The 17501-nt window shown below is 42.6% G+C and overlaps 1 protein-coding gene across 1 annotated transcript; it reads right to left on the bottom strand.

Annotated features, from left to right (window-relative positions):
- Nucleotides 1–306: 306 nt before the first annotated feature.
- pggt1b (protein geranylgeranyltransferase type I, beta subunit) lies at nucleotides 307–17258 on the bottom strand. The gene is made up of 9 exons (XM_076271445.1): nucleotides 17123–17258; nucleotides 11057–11175; nucleotides 9256–9320; nucleotides 8700–8851; nucleotides 7130–7262; nucleotides 5628–5673; nucleotides 3888–4072; nucleotides 1818–1926; nucleotides 307–680 (listed from the first exon to the last, which is right to left on the bottom strand). The coding sequence occupies exons 1-9, from the start codon at nucleotides 17248–17250 to the stop codon at nucleotides 532–534; spliced, it is 1086 nt and encodes a 361-aa protein (XP_076127560.1). The 5' UTR covers nucleotides 17251–17258; the 3' UTR covers nucleotides 307–531.
- Nucleotides 17259–17501: the final 243 nt, after the last annotated feature.

Raw genomic sequence — 17501 nt, 5'->3', positions numbered from 1 at the left:
AATGAGCAAGTCGAAGAATGACTTCAAAGTAACAAACATAGAAATAAAGTATCTGTACACCTCTCCAGGAAATTAGGTGAAAGAGGGACAGCTACGCTATCGGCTCAGCAAAACAAACAGACACAATAAGTGAGGCGCAGAGGCTAAACCCCATCCTTGTGAGGACCGTCCCAGGGCCAAGGTTCCACTCTGACAGATCCCGCTTAATAATTTATTATGCCGGACCCCAATCATTTATTCATCACTCCACCTTCCCCTACCCTCCCAGGTCTTCCACTCCCCCCCCCCCACCACCACCACCACCACCACTCCCATCGCCCGCTGCCAGGCAACAGCTCTGACACTATTGCTAAGTTAACTCAGGTTAGGGTGAGGACTGAGAGGAATGCACGTGGCATCAGAGGCTGACATGGTTTTTAAGAGTTTGTGTGTGTGTGTGTGTGTGTGTGTGTGTGTGTGTGTGTGTGTGTGTGTGTGTGAGAGAGAGAGAGAGAGAGAGAGCGAGCGGGCGGGTCGGCTGGTGGCACGTTGTCATGTGCAGGTCTCTCTCCACGCCCGGTGCAGCTGCTGCAGGCGCTCGAAGGCCCTCTGGCTGATGTTGAGGGCGGGGTGCACTCGCCGCAGACTGGCCTCGCCAATCAGCGACAGGCCGCAGATCCCAAAATAGGCGTGTAGGGGATCTGGAACAGACAACAGTGACAGAGGAGTGGGGGGAGGAGGAGGAGGAGGGGAAAGATGGAAAGAGAGACAGATAGAGAGACAGAGATAGATAGATAGATAGATAAAGAGAGAGAGAGAGAGAATGAAGATGAAAAAATTTAAGCAGGGAGAAAAAAGATGGGAGAGAGATAGGAGACAAGAGAGAGAGAGGGAGAGAGAGAGAGAGAAAGAGGGGAAAGTAGGTCAGAGATGTGATGCGATACAGCATCTGCTACTGATAGACCAACACTTGGGCTTCTCAAAGTCAAGGAGGACAAGAGGCCGGCCAGCCAGGTTTCTCTGTTTACATCTTAAGGCCCTGACACACTGCCAGACACTCCAGGCTATTTTCACTGGGTTCAACACAGTAACTGCCTGAACATACAGCACGTATTATTACAAGTTTGGGTTGTGAGGCCAAATTCATGTTTAAGCAAGTGCCATAATACATGCCTCTGTACATTTTGTGTATGTACAATGTATGCCTTCATATAGCACACACAGCACAAAAGTCTTCAGATCAGAGGGGAAAATACATAAGATATGAAATATATGAGACACTGAGTGTGAGACAGCCTGATTAAGGAAACATGAATAATGTATGGTGACCCCTTTTAACCACCCCTCCCCTCCCCCACCTCCCATGGGAAGCCTGTAAAAGCTTTCAGATGGGTTGTGTGTACTAAATTCAATCATAATGAAAACACAATGGGGGTGATACAACATAATGGGATTCCACATTAAGGGTAGAGGGGTAAAAAAACCTATTCAATATGAGATTAATCAATGTAAATGATGTCGTCTCCTCCATCTTAATGAGCGAGAGCTGTGCCCTTGTAAGATTACGGGACTATTTCAAGTGGCATTTAAAATAGTTTTCCACAGAGAGTTTAGGTTTTCCTATTTCCGTTACAAAAACCATTCTCAATAAAAAATGCACAAAAGCATCCAGTCACACAATGTGGATTCTCACACAGTGACCTAAACCCCACAGAAAACACCTTCAGAAACTATATACGCTGAGCAACAGGCCTGAGTATCCCATTCCACTGTGGTTTCAGCTGACAAAGGCCAAACCCTTACCCAGCCTCACTGTGGAAAGTCAGGTGTCATCTTACCTGGATGGCTGTCTGGCCATTTAGCAAACCCCCCCACCAATCGGTCCTGGGTGGACAGGATGTAGTTCCGGTTCTTTTCAAAGTTGGTGTACTTGAAAACATCTAGAAGCTGCGAGGGGGACAGATCATTTAAACGAGGTCAGACCAACACAAGACGTGAGAAAACAAACATGAGCCACCCCCACCCCCCTCCACACACACACGCATTTTTATTTCATTAAGCACATACTTTTCGCATGAACGGAAGCATGCCATCATCATTGCGGATGTGTGGCGCAGTGCATAGGGACAATACATGGACACAGGGACAACTAATGGCCTCCTTACACCAAACAACTTTGACAAGATTTGGGAAAGATTCTTGAAAGATTGTAGGCTTTTGAGTAAAGCTTGAATTGGGGGGTATTAGTTAAAAGACTCCAATCTTCCAAGAATCTTTCCCAAATCTTGTCAGTCTTTTGTGTAAAGCCCAAATCATGTCGAAGTTGTTTGGTGTAAGGAGGCTATAAGAAACCACCAACAGTTTTGGTCAACAGTTACAACTGAATGAGAAAAAAAACAGAAATGGTCTTCTGACGTAAATACAAGTGATATAGCCCAAATGTCAATAAGTTGACAAATTATACGCAATGATGCAAAAACCATCAACGACTGACTTAAGCTCACCATGTCCAAAAAGAATTCTAAGAATTTCAGATTCAAATGATTGAATGAATACTTAGATTTCTAGTGGCTACAAATAAAATATGAAATTTAGAGCCAAAACCATACCCACTTTCAATCCAATTCCATCGGCCCCAAGGTCATCAACCCAAAAGTCTTTTGAAAGGCTTTAATTTAGAGCAAGTAGTAACAGGAGCCTCATAAACCTTCTCAAGAGGGTGAGGGCGGCTTCAAACACTTTGAATTATATAATTACCAATGAAGGATTCTGCTACTGATAGATTTTTTTTATCACCAAAGTAACAATTATGGAGAAAGCTTTACATTCGTCTTGAGAATGTAACCTCAATTTCATCTAATTCTGTTTCAAGACTGATGCTCTTCCTGTCTTTTTAACAGGCTTGCACAATATCAGAAGCTTACACACACACACACACACACACACACACACACACACACACACACACACACACACACACACACACACACACACACACACACACACACACACACACACACACACACACACACACACACACACACACACACACACACACACACACACACACACACACACACACACACACACACACACACACACACACACACACACACACAATGCTTTCACAGCTAAGGATACTTTCCCTCCCTGTGGCGAATCTGGCCATTCTTCATTACACGTTTGTGAGTGCCAGCTTTCAGTGAGAGATCTGACCTCAGTTTGTGTGTGTGTAAGAGTGTGTGTGTGTGTGTGTGCTTACTCTGCCAAGTCTGTTTGCCTGCTGAGGAAGCCTATTTCCTGTCCTGGCTGCACAGCATAGCACAGCACAGTGTTCCAGCTAAGCTAAGGCTCTCTCTCCCTCTCCCGTCCTGAAGAGAACTTTGTATCACAGGTCCACCCACAGCAGCAGCTGTTTTTAGGTATGGGTACGGCCTAGAAAAAGGTACCTGTGTTCTCGTCAATGCATGGTTCTGTCCGAAGTGTGTTTGTTTTGAAATGGCACTGACTTCATTGGACTGGCAAAACATATCCTTGTTCCAAATAACTTTCATGATGAACCACAAGAGTGTGTGCATGTGGAAGGGGGGGGGGGGGGGTTGTCTAGCGGGCGGGCGGGGTTGTGTTTACCTAAACAAACGAATACAAGCCGTCAAAGCCCATAGGACGCTAGATAATGCTAGCCTCACTGCTTTGAAATTCCCCCTGTTCGGCACACCATGACACAGCTTGTGGGGTTCAAAAGAACAGGAATCCAGCTAAATCACTCAGCTCTAGCTGTAGTCCTCATAGTGCTTTAGCGCTTTCTTGTTTTTTCCAGTCACTATATCACTCTATCTGTACATCTCCACCAGTCCTTCTTTGATTTCGGGGTAGTTTTTTGTCCTCCCTCTTTTGGTTTTCTTTACCTCCAGAGTGGCGCCCACCCAGAAGGAGTAGCAGGTGTCCACGGGTTTGTTGGGGCGGCCTTGGAAGCCGTTCTGCTGCCGCATGATGCACCAGCGGCGTATCCGATCCAGCTCGCGCTGGCTGAACATCTCCTCCAGCTTCCCCATCAGGCACAGCGCCGCCACCGCACAGAACGTCGAGCCGCCTGACCGATAGATGGGGGGAGAAGGGTTACCACAGGCCGGCAGAGAGAGAGAAAGAGAGAGAGAGAGAGAGTAAAAGATTGAGGAGGAGCAGGGGCGTAAAGGGGTAAGGAAGAGAGACCGATGGAGACAGAGGGAGATGGAGAAGAAAGAAGGAGAGAGATTAAGCGTGCAGAGAAAAACAGACAGAGACATGGCGAAGGAGGGAGGGAGAGTAAGTGAGAACAATACAAACATTTTCTCCTTAAAGCAACACCAAAGCACTTTTCCTCTGTCACACATGCTTTTTGTTTATTCAGCAACGGCAAATAACGATGTCCACAGACAAGGTAGTGTATGATTTTATGAAAGTATGATGTATTGCGACAAGTCAAATTTGTAGTTTCTTATTTCATTCCATTAAACTCCAGATCCACTACCCGATCTGGCAATCTGGTGTGGTTAGAGCCAATAGAGGGCTGCGAAACGAATGCAGAAGTGCCGTTCACCCTGTTACGAGTTGATGAACCACTGAAACGATTTTGGAAACATTATGTTAAGGTACAAAAACACTCTTGCATAACATGAACCAAGCGATATGCATCTTTGCTATTTAAAACCCTACTCTGCTAGATGGCTAGGCTACGCAGAGATTCGGTTCATGTGCCTGGGTGTCATTCACACATAATGTCCGAATCACACATAATGTTTGAATCTCCCGAAGGGGCGGACATACGTTTGACAAAGATTCGCACACAGTGCAAATTTAGAGGACATGTCTGAAAGCAGTTTAAGTGAGAACAAGTGCAGCAAGGAACAATACAGACATGATGCCGAGTAAGTGAGAGGGAAAGAGAGATGGAAGACAAATGAAAGACGGAGAGGGAGGAAGTGTAATGACAAGTCTGGGTAGGCAGCAGTAGCATTTATCCCTACGTGTGCATGCATGCACTGTGGCGTGTGTGAGAGGGACAGGGAGACCATCCATCATAAGTGCGCTTCCTGATCTGCCTTTTCAGCCAGCCACAGCCTAGCATTTAACTGCCTACTCATCCAAAGAGGTTGAGTGAGGTCCAACTAGAGCAGAACATGAAGGAACGCTTCAATCACTCAACCACGATACTCTCTGTCACTCAGATCTGCTTTATAGTGAGTAAACATTTTTTCAAACGCAAAACTTATTTATTTAGCTTCTTTAAGAAGCCTCAATGCACAGGAAGAGTGCAGGCTATAATTTGCACCATAGTTACATTAAATAGTTCTCGTGCCATAGTTACATTAAAGCTGCCATCTTTATTCCCTGCAGCTTGTGGGTGTGTAGGAGCAATTTTCAAGGAAATGGCATCCATTAAAATTATAGTGTTCAACTGATAATTGACCAAGGAACACCTGTTTTTGGAGGTTAATTACAAAAAATATTTTTTATAAAATAAATCTTATACAACCACAAATCGCATCCTCCACTGCCTTAAGACTGGGGTGATTTGGAGGATAACTCATAAGGGACCATAGGCATTGTTGGGGGTTTGGTTACTTTAACACATTGCAGTTCAGTCAAACAAGGTCAATCTGACTCACCATGTGACTCCAGGCCAGCTCCCTGCCCAATGCCGTTGTCATAGGACTGAGGAAGCGAGAGAGAGAGAAAGAGAGAGAGATAGAGAGAAAGAGAGAGAGAGAGAGAGAGAGAGAGAGAGAAACATACGGGTCAGTGACTTTTTCCACACTATTCCAAGCATTGCTCACTGATTGGTGACTTCTCGGTGGTATTGTGATCGGTAGCATATGCATGTTGAGGGCAGATGGGTCTCAGGCATGGATTAAGCTCAAACTGCTCAATTAATACTCTCATACGGCGGCACCAGCTGACTTCATGTGGACTCCTCGTCTCCCCACCCCCCACCACCACCACATCATTATCCCACCCAGAGATAAACACAGATACGAAAATGGTTAACCATGCCCATTCGGAGCTCACTTAGTTTTAATGGCGACCAAATAGCAAGCGGTCTTTGCGGTGGACAGATGGAACACAACCAACACTGGCCAACAACACTGACGCCTCCGCAGAGTGGACAGACGTAAGAGTAAATCCTTGACACAACGTAACAAGACTGAATGGACGGTGCTAAAGAGAAACAAAAGGTTAAGAACATATCCTGTGTGGAGATGCTTATGGTAAACATTCCCTCCATACGCATCCCGCTGCTCATCTTTAGGGGTTAATAGACGCGCCATAATTGAACCACTAAGAGGATTACGGCCCAGTGGGGGCCTCCCGTTGAGATCATAACATCTATTTATAGGGCCCCAAACACTGTGTGTGTGTGTGTGCGCGTCACAGTATTGGCCACCACCATGTCAAAGACAGACACACATACAGTAACCACACACACACCACTGGTCAGTGTAATCAACAGCAATAACCTGGTGTGTGTGAATGATTCCACATGTCACAGTCTCCGGCCACTGACTCACTCACACACACAACATATATATATATATATAAACAGCATTTGACAATGTAATCCAGCAATCACCAGACAGGAATACGGCAGCCTGGGGTGTGTGTGTGTGGGGGTGGATTATATAATCTTTTGTAGGATTAGAGCGTTAGGGTTGTGAGTGGTGGAACGCATCCCAAACAAGACAAAGGGGGCAGGGCAGGGCCATCCCGTAAGCCCCGTCTGCTCTCTTGACTCCGACTCGCTCCTCTCTACTCTAGTGACCTGCCTCGGTTTCATTTGGAAAAAGGGAAGCCTCGCCAAAAAACACCCGATTGCCTTGCAATTGTGTGTGTGTAAATATATCTAAAGAGGACTCATGATAGGAACTCATTTACTTCCCCTACATCATCTACCGAGATGACTGCCAATCGGAGTGAAAATAAGCGCATCTATTTTAGTTCCCTTGCCCGATGAGTCAAGTGAGTTGTTCGCATGAGAATAAAAAAATGGGGCCGTGACTACAACTGTAGTATTCCCTGAAGGCGCTCCATTGCACACGTGCAAGATTGCAGCTCGTGCTGCACATGGGGGGGGGTTAAACGCTCTCGTTCTCTCTCTTTCATCTGGACTCACCATGCTTTTTCTGATGTAGTCGATGGCCTTTTTGATGTCCATCCCCGACCAGTCGTCGAGCATGTGGCAAATGCAGGCCGCGCAGTAGATGAAGCGCATGTCGTTCTCACTTCCCTCTGGGACAGCGTAGAAACTGAAAACAAGAACCGCACCACAGAGGAAAATGAATTCCCCCTCTCTTTCTCAAGAACCATGCTCTGGAACACATCTTTCCATGAGGGGGGTTGACATGGCATAGAGGGTTTGTTGTTGATAATGAAAAGGTTCACTGTCCCAGTTTTCCCTTGATCAAACCAATACACAATGACCTCATGAGCCAAAATCTGTTTGCATACTGTTTTCCACAAGCTAGATAAAAGGTCCTCAGTCATTTTATTGGGAGCTAGCGCTTCATGGCTCAAAGCATGTTTAAGTCTCTTGTCAAATCACAGGCAAAAACAAGTTGCATGGGGCTTGTACAGTACATGTATGGAAAAAAAGAGAACTAATGGTCATTGTTAGAATGTGCTCCTTCAGTTCAACTGCCGAGAGCAAGAAGTGCGAAGGTCACTAATAAGCCTGAACTCCATGAGCGGTCAGTCACTAATAGATGCAAGATGTACACTAGAACTTCATGGGAACATTCGGCCAGCACAAATAGTGCTTTGTCACCCATATCTTCAACAGGGTTTCGAAAGATAAACTGAAAGCAAAACAAAAATGATAAAAGGGCATTCAACGCTCAGTAACTTGCTTTTATGATTGCAATTTATGAATGAATAGATTATATACTTTGCGTGCATTTCTGAAAGAAGCAAGTCATTCAAAAACTCCATTCAAATCACAAAAGCGTTTTTCAAAAGCAAATTTATATAGTGGTGTGATTCAGCCAGAAAAGAGGAACTACTTCATAGGTACGCAAACATCTAAAGTTAAGTGACGTTTTTAAAGGGGAACTTGGCAACTATTTCAATGTAATAAGCCCATTTAATAAAGCAGTGGTATCCGGTTAAGTACGACGTCACAGGCCCAACAGCTTTTCCGTCCAAAAAACGGTCACCATCACCTCCATTTTAGTGTAGCTGTGCAGCCAGATGATATCAATGGTCACATCCAGGCCTCCACGAAAAATAGGATTTTATTAGGTTGAGGCAGCAAGTGAGTAGTAGAATGACCATTTTCTTCATGGCTACTCTGAATAGTGGAAAGAAATTGTCTCTTCTATTGTCTCTGGAGAGAAACGAGTGACTGTGAGAGTTACCGAACGAATTACCAGAACATTATTGAATCAAACTATCACAACCGGATAGTTTTATTTAACACCAGGTCAGGTGGTAGACTGATGGCTTGGTCAGATTACACAACTGTTTCTGTCATCCGCAATGGTCTTTGAACCATAAATTCTTGCCACGTCTGGATCAGAAGATCGGGCAAAGGGAGGTTCCCAAAACCTCTGACATGCTTGACTTTTCGTTGTGGTGTTGTGGCGCGACACAAGACAATAAAATTGCTGGTCAGGTTGAAATTGTGTAATCTGACCGTGCCATGATAAGCCATAAAGGCACCTCTCCCTTTGATCCTTAGCCCTCACCTGCCATCCTCCAGCTGCAAGGCCCTCAAGCCTGCCATGCAGGCCTGCTTGTTCACGCGACTCAGGTCGTCCCCCAGGATGATGAGGCTGGCCAGGCCCGTGTATGTCATCGCCACATGGGCACTGTCATAAGGGTGGGGAGAGCCAGGGCCCTAACACACAGACACAGACAACAGGACGTCAGGACATTTATGTGTAGTTCAATTTAACAAATGCTTCACTGCCCTTTCACTGCCTTCTGCCACAGGATGCATGCTTTGTGCACCTTGAGAGTGTACCTCCAAAAAAGCCAAGGATTTTGTTGGCCACTCTCGATCAAGGATCATTCACGTAAAAGAGTGCTTTCCTAACAAAAAGTGCACTAGAGCTGATGGGCAAGGTTGTTTAGCTATTATCACTTCTACAGAACTCACAGAGGAAAACAAGGCTATAATTAGTAAACAAATGGTTGTGCTTTGCATAGACGTAGCTTCTTCCCACACACCCTGGGAAACTGGAATAGTATGAGTAGCAGGACAGAAAGCTCATTCTTTAGAATGCTTTAGAATGGCGTTACCTTTGTCTGGTATGGAACTCCTATGTGTGAGGATCCACGGAAGCCACAGCGTGACAGATTGGATTCTGGTGAGGATGACAACACAGACAGATCAGTGTAACTCCAGTGTTAGTGTACCAATACAGAGGAAGGGCTGCCACCTTGTGGTTGAAATTGGATTTGCAAGAGGTTATAGACCCTAATAATGGGGACATTGTTAGGATAGACTATGCCTTTCCTTCTGTGTGTGAACATACTACAATTTTACATTCAGTCCTTACTAGAAGACAAAAGTATATTCATTCGGGATACATTTGTGACACTACATTATAAGGGCACAGTTTAGAGATTGAAATGAATTCTCTAGACAGTTAAAGCCAAATCTGAGGGCGTCTTTCAAAAGGCACCTGGTGGTCTAAAGATGCTGGAGGGACATTTAAAACAAACCTCACACACACCTGCCAGCCTAAAAGTAGTCAGTGAATTTGACTGCAAAGCACCTAATTTCCTATACTTTTCCAGATCAAGGGGCTCAGTGGCCACTTTACAGGGCTATACTAATTGGGTTACGACCTTGTAAAGTCTTTCATCTGTGAATCACAAGCAAGAGCCAAAAAAGAACAAAAGGTAGCGCAACAATGATGAGCCACAGCATGGGAGAATATTTGTGGTATGTTTGGAGATGTTACAAAAGATTTTGACAAAAATGTATTTTAAGACAAGATTTAACTCTATTGTTTAACAGTTTTTTAATATTTAAAACAAAGTCATCTACTTGACACTTAAAATGAATCATTTGAAATGGAAAAACAATGTACCAATTAGTACTGTATCAATGTCAGACATGTCTTTAAAGTCAAAGGCCCCTCAGGGCGAAGATAAAACGCATTGTCGGTAGCGAAAAGCTTAAACACATTTAAGGGTTTGTCCAGTTCACATTTGGGGTGGGTTTTGTTATCAAACGTTGGGCGCTTGCCGCAAAAAGGTTGGTCTTATGTTTCTTAATCAGTCATGGGTGTGTTTCGGGTGTAACATCCTTTAAACCGATTAAAATGACATCGGTCATTCTCTTTAACAGCAAGCAGCGCAACTTCAAACACCGCATAGGTATTTTGATAGTCAGCAGCGCATTTGAAGAAATCTGCTTGCACGTGAGACCTTATGGAACAGGTATTCCACTAAACCATGCTTTCCTAAAACGTAGCAGAGTATAGCATACACGCATCTGCACCGGTGTATTATTTGAACTCATAGGCAAAGTGAAATTAACTTCACCGTGGTGTCAGTCAACGACAAAACAGTTATACACAGTTATTACGTTCTATTGACTGACAATGGGTTACCATCAAAAACATAGCCTGAAAAAAGCAATACCCCAATAAAAAAAACCTAAGGACATTTATCTTGCAGAGGAGCTGCTGCTTACATCTCGTGACGGTACGCTATAGACCAGATTTTTCTTGGTCAGTGCCGTAATGCTTTTCAGATGGTGTAAGATAGTGATTTTTAGATAATGCGCTAGACCACACCTTAGGTCGTTAATTGCCACAACCCTGGGCGCATTGTTTAATAAAAGAGAAGTGTATGGCGAAAGAATTGAGTGTAAAATAGGAATGTACGCTTTGCGTCGTGATATGAATATGCTATGCACTGCGTTTTAAATTGCCAAGATAGAGCCCATGGTCTTCACAATTAGGACTACTACAGTTTGTGATGTCCATACTAGTGAAAAGAGTACATTTAAAAACACATACTACATACACATAGACATATAGCACCTACATCCTCTTAATTCATTGACCACAGAATTTTGACTACTCACGGTCCTCAGTGGGAAGAACTTGAAGGGAATAGATCCATTCGATCAAACTCGGCTTTTCAATCACATCCATGGCATCTAGCACATCCAAGCCAGACAGTGCAAAGAAGACTATCGTCAACCTGGACATGGAGAAAAAAAATATCAAGATCAGGATCAACTACAGAGTCTGTAGTACAGATATGAGTCTCCTGATTTACAGCCATCGGGGTTTAAGTAAATGCAGAGCTTGAGGAACCTTCATTGAGAAATTCAAATGTTGAATGTACTGCAGAGAGGAAAGCAGCTGACTGGATGGATGTCACTATAAAAATAACATGGATTTGATGTGTAATTTTTGCAATATCAGACAATATGAAGGCAACAGGAGATCGATCCAATCCCGACTGAAAGCTTTGAGAATCGGAAAAGAAATGAAAAACAAACACGATCAGTCAAAGGCAGGCCTTGAACCAACAATCTCTGCTTTATGAGACATATGCTTGCTAAGTGAGCTATATAGCATAGTCAGAGTACCAGTATTAGAACTCAAACAGATAGCATTAGCATCAGACAGAAACTACACCAGAATTGATTTGAACCTACAGAGTCTTGCATGTTAATCAAACTCTATACCACTGAACTGTGGACACAATACTGGTTTGTGTGTGAGTATATGAAATACCATGGATGTGGATAGTCAATTTTTTTTTATGTGGATGACATTTGACAAAATCCCACACATGTCCAAAGAAGGTTGTGATGATTATGGATATGAAGTTTTATTAAGTTGGGACAATTACATCCTGAGATGTAATTGAGATTGGGCGAAAAAGTCCTTCCTTGAAATTTGATTGACTTTACAACAGATTGACATATCAAGATTTGTTCGATAAAATTTTTAATGGTGAAAGCAAAAGAAATGGATAAACAGCCTCAGAGGAGAATTTAGTTAGTTTCACTCTTCACCAGTGATGGGCAGTAACGCGTTAGAAGTAACGCGTTACTGTAATCCAATTACTTTTTTCAAGTAAGGAGTAAAGTAAGGGATTACAATTGCAAAAACAGTAATTAGATTACTTTTACTTTCCTGCAAGCAGCCTGCGTTACTAAACCGTGATTTTGCCATAGACAGTAAAAGAATTTGGGATTTTGCCATATGGATTTTGTGAGACTAACTCGTGACAATGATGTAGGCTATAGCTGCGTGATATAGATGTAAACAACAGACACACGTGTGCAAGACATGGAGTGCAGGAGAGAGCGCGAACATGGAGCATTTAATTCATTGCAGTTCAGACATTAAGAAAAAAACATTAACGCTGTACACTCTTCGTGGGAAGGAATTGTTGTCTACAGCGAAAAATTCCACCTCAAATCTGAGCAAGCACCTAGCAAGCCGGCACAGGAATGTGAAACTCATTGAGACACCCCTATCCCGACATGACGGCTGCAGCAACAGGTGAAAATAGACTTAAGAGGACGTCGCGGGTTCCCTGTAGCCGTAGCCTACTGGCCCGTTATAAAAGGAGCCAGGGCATTATAATATCTTGGCTGCATTTACTGTGATTTGGAAAATGGGCAAAAATATAATGTGGTCTTTGCCTTTTTGTAATGGGGCTGGTGAGTGTTGAAGTCTTCAATAATTCCCTTAAACCAGCGTTTCTCTACTGGGTCGCGGAGACATGCCATTTTTTTTATCTGTAGCCTAGGCCCAGGTAGCACCCGATGCGCAATGGACGCACTGTGTTATTCATAGGGAAGCGCTCGTGTCAAGGCAGCGTGAGCGCACGTTCACTAATGAACATTTCTTGAAGCTGGCCTATCTTAGCGATATATTTGGAAAGCTCAATGAGTTAAATCTCCAGTTACAAGGCAAAGACAAGCACCTACCTCACCTAGCAGATAAGATTACTGCATTCACCAAAAAACTTGAGGTATGGGACAGGCGCCTCGATCGCAACAGTATGCCTTTGAGAATCTGAGTGAAATCGCTGAAACGTCTGCTTCGGACGGGAGCCACTCTTGTGATCCCATGTATTAAACAGTAGGCCTACATCACATCCCTGCAAAGTTTATTTCAAAAATATTTCCCAACCAGCAGTGCTCAATATGACTGGATTATGGATCCATTTAATGCAGCAGGTTGGTATTTCATTGAATATATTGTACAATGCTGTAAAATATTGGCCTATGCTTCCTAATATGTTGCTGGAAAACAGAAATATGTATGTTTAATTTACAATGGCACATTATGTATTTATTTATTATTATATCTGCAGCACCAGCTGATTTTAACTCTGCTGAAGAGGATATATTTAGAATTTGTCATTATTTCAATACAATTGACAATTTTAAGCTTGACCTACCACTTTCTGAGGGACAGGTGGGGCTCGAAAAGGCCCCCTTGATCAAAGTGGGGAATGAAAGAAAGAAAAAAGAGAACCACTGCCTTAAACTAAGCATTTACATGAAGCACAGTAGCCTATGCCGATTGAAACACATTCCACTCAGATAGGTGCTACCAGGCTCATTCTCTTCTTGCAAACAGAAAATGTCTAGCTAGCTGTTTATACCAACTTAATATCATGACTATTGCTAATATAGTGCCGAATGTGTGGAGTTTGTGGACTAGCCATAGGCTTATATTTGAATGGAGCTGATCATTATGAGAGTTGTGTAGATGCTCTTAAAGTAACTGCGCACCATTTATAAATGAGTTAAACTGCATCAAATTAGTAGTATTTCTTAAGAAATATTTTAAACTAACAGTTCTGCTTTGGGCACCAAAATAGCCAGCAGCGGCACTGCACACACACAGTTCAAACACATACTCTTCTTGACATTAGAACAGCCTAAATGTGGCATGCAACAGCATTTTCTGTTTTGGTAAATGCATTACTCCTCTCTGCACTGCAACTGTTAAAAGATGTAAATGTTAATAGAGACTTTGGTTTTAATATTTTGTTTGCTGTATTTTATTTGCATCTATTCAAATGAAGGAGTATACACACCAAAAAGTTAAGATTGAAACTAATAAAACCAAGTTTAAAAAAAGCGTATTCAGGTTGTGTATAGCTAGTGTGTTTTTGTAAAGTAACTAAGTAAAGTAATTAGTAAAGTAACTAATTACTTTTTAAAATAAGTAATCAGTAAAGTAACTAGATTACTTTCTTGGATAAGTAATCAGTAACTAATTACTTTTTCCAAGTAACTTGACCAACACTGCTCTTTACTCTAACTGTTTCTTTCTTTAAAAAAAAAAAAAAAGGCATGAAAACATACATTTCTAAAGCAGATCAATGAGCCTAAGAATACATGGTGAATTCTGAGGCTGGTCCGCACTGTGCTTTAAATGTACACTCCTCACAAAAAGTCAGGGATATTTTGCTTCCGGGTGAAATTTCAGGATGAACCTAAAATCCACTATAACCTTTACAGGTGAACTTAATGTGACCTTCTCTGAACTTTTGAATGTGCATGTCCAACAGTTCAATTTTGCAGTACTTTCTGTACTGAAACATTACATTTCACCCGAAAGCCAGATATCCCTCACTTCTTGTGAGTAGTGCATGAGCCCAAAAAACACTAAATTCCTTGGACCCCTAATCATATCACATGTCTGCCCAGAAACCACCAGTACGGTTGTTATGGATATATTTTAGTTCTAAACTAATTCTGTGGAGATTGCCGTGTTTGTTTGTCTGAGGAACCATATGTAAGATTGTGGCCAAAACTGGTACTGCAATCACTTTCAAATTACTGTAGAGCGGTGTATCCCCTCCCCCTCCCCCCTGACTCGAGGTTGCCAACCCGGATGTCAAAACACTACTGACTTTGTGATTAGTAGATAGGTAGAGGGTGGCGCATCAGGCCAAAACACAACATGACATGACAAAACACAACATCAACATCAGTTGAGGGCTGCAACTTCACTTTTTAAAAGGCAATATCCTGGCCGGACTACTGTTGTCAGTGATATAAGTATTTGAAATGAACATGATTTCTTAATGTCTAGTGACATATCAGGGCCATTTTATGATTAATTGAAACACATTTCTTACATATGGCTCCTTTAACAGTCCTGGCCAGTAAAAGACAAAAAATTCAACAACAAAAAAAAATCTTTCAAATGTAACAAAATTCTTCTCATCCTGATGTAATTATTACAGTTTGTATTGGGAGCTGCTCATCCTGACAACTAGGCTACTCCGTGGCAGTAATATCAACTAATAATGTAAACAAATAGGGATATACTGTATTATACAACATATTTCAATGTAAAAATGCTGAAATCCTTGAGAGTTAGAATTTGCTATTGCATTGCCACAGAACCGATGCTCTGAGTCATTGCCTGTACTCAATGACACTCAATTTGAGACAAGTGCAACATCTGCCACTTTGTTTGCTGAGCATAATGACAAAGCACACACTAGTCAGAGTTGGAAAACCCAAGCTTATGTTTCGAGGGGCAAAAACAACACCCATGCCTTTTCTGAGTATATGCACTGAGCCAGCTGATTTCAGCTCATTAGCTTTCCCATCTGCTCAGTGCCAATTAGGAGATCGCAGATGGTTAACACAGAACCACCAACGAGGAGGGCATTTCGCTTTCCATGCTCAAGAGTTTCTCATCTGAAGGTGTGTGTTGCGACGTGGCGTGACTACACCGCTCCCTGCTGGCTGACAAGAAGCGAACATCTTCCTCTCGTCGGACTAGATTCTGTGTTCGGATCTGAGTGGCCATGCAGGCTTTTCTGCATGACTTCACCGTGTTGATTGTGGATGAGTGCACACAGTGAGCATAAATAGGCCTGCTGTGCTCCATTGCTGTGATATCAGGCCAAGCTTCACAGCAACTGACACTGGACATCGTCAGTCAGCACAAGAACATGAATCAGCTCCTTTATCCCCTTAGTCTTACACACACACAGCTATTTCCAGGTTGCCGTTGTATCCACGGAAAGGGGCTGGGGCTGCACTGCATATATATAAGGTTTTAATCCATCTTTTCACCATGAGGAAGATACCCATTGCATTATGACTGATGTAATGGCAAGAGCTCAGGCTGCAAATAGGCTGTGACCAGTACAGTGACATTTGTTGATGCAGTGATTTTTGCATGCTGGCAGTGCAGCAGAGCAATTTCCTGCAGTGTTTTAGCCCACCTGATTGCAAACAGGGCAGACACACATAATAACAAAATGACTACTCTTAACAGCTGAAAAAGCCTCCCTTGCAAGCATGCCATTGATCAAAACAGAGTCGACAAATGGGTCTAAGAAGCCCAAGGGATTTAAGGTATCTACAATAATTTCCAAGATAGATAGCCAATCTAGCAAAATGACAGACCTGAGGTATTCTCTCATCATTACACCTACCTAGTAGGCTATTTATTTGATCTAAACCTTGGATCACTTATTTCAGTTTGCTTAACTGTTGGCAGTGGAGTATTTAATGAAAGTGTGCTTGCCTCTTATGCCCCAAATAACTTGAGGAACAAAATACCTTAAAATGTTGTTGTACAGAGTGTGGGGAAGCATTTAGGTACAGTCTACCGGTATTTCATGTTCCAGGCTGGCAAACATTTGGATCCAGAAACTGCAGTGCGGGAAAGTTGTTTACAGTTGTTCGTGTTACGGCATGATACAAAGCTTTTGCTTTAACTAAAGAATCGAAGGGCACCAAACATCCGCACGACATGTTTGCAGTTTCATGTGATATATAGCCTAGCCTATTCGATGTAACATGTAACCGACTGGTTAGTTATCCTGAACACACTGAATCCATTCCTTCTCGCTGACTTGAAATTCCGTTATCGTGCCGCAACTTGACAATCCTCGCTAAACAGGCAGCCTTCACTAACACTTTTCACCCTGAAGACTGTGATGTATTCTGGACAATATAAAAATGTCAGTGCTGGGAAGTTTTCTTCCGAGCAGCAAAAAACATTTCAGTTAACGTCACTTAGTTATAAAAGCTAATAAATAATGAATGGTTAGTTAGCCATCTGGCTAGCATAGGCTACATTGATAGCCATGTATTTGTGACAAACTAAGTTATGACAGAGAAGACTGAATAGTTTACTACCTGCTTGTCTCCAAAGACGAGTATCTCTCCGGTAAAACTTGAAGGCATCTTTGAAAAAAACGTATGTGTCTATCCCTCAAAAAGTCAACTTGTTCGAAATCATCAAACGGGCTCTCTTCTTCCGCCATCTTTACATTTGAAACTACTTCCTGCTATTCTTGTGTCTATGTTTCAGAAACATTAATGGAACATCCTTCTTCTCAACTGGCCCAAAGTTCTACACTGCCATCTACTGGAGAGATGTAGGCCTACTATTTTTAAGATCTAGATAGATAGATAGATAGATAGATACTTTATTGATCCCCAAGGGGAAATTCAGGAATGTATAGCCTACAGATGCAAATTGTGAATGTTTTATATATTCTAGAGTGAAATAATT

The sequence above is a fragment of the Alosa pseudoharengus genome, unplaced genomic scaffold (assembly GCF_046254945.1).
Source record: "Alosa pseudoharengus isolate Yale_2024_CS ecotype anadromous, Long Island Sound unplaced genomic scaffold, YU_APseudo_1.1 YU_APseudo_1.1_scf_6, whole genome shotgun sequence".
NCBI lineage: Eukaryota > Metazoa > Chordata > Actinopteri > Clupeiformes > Clupeidae > Alosa > Alosa pseudoharengus.
The sequence above is the reverse complement of the archived record's forward strand: the minus strand, read 5'-3'. Positions and strand labels throughout refer to the sequence as shown.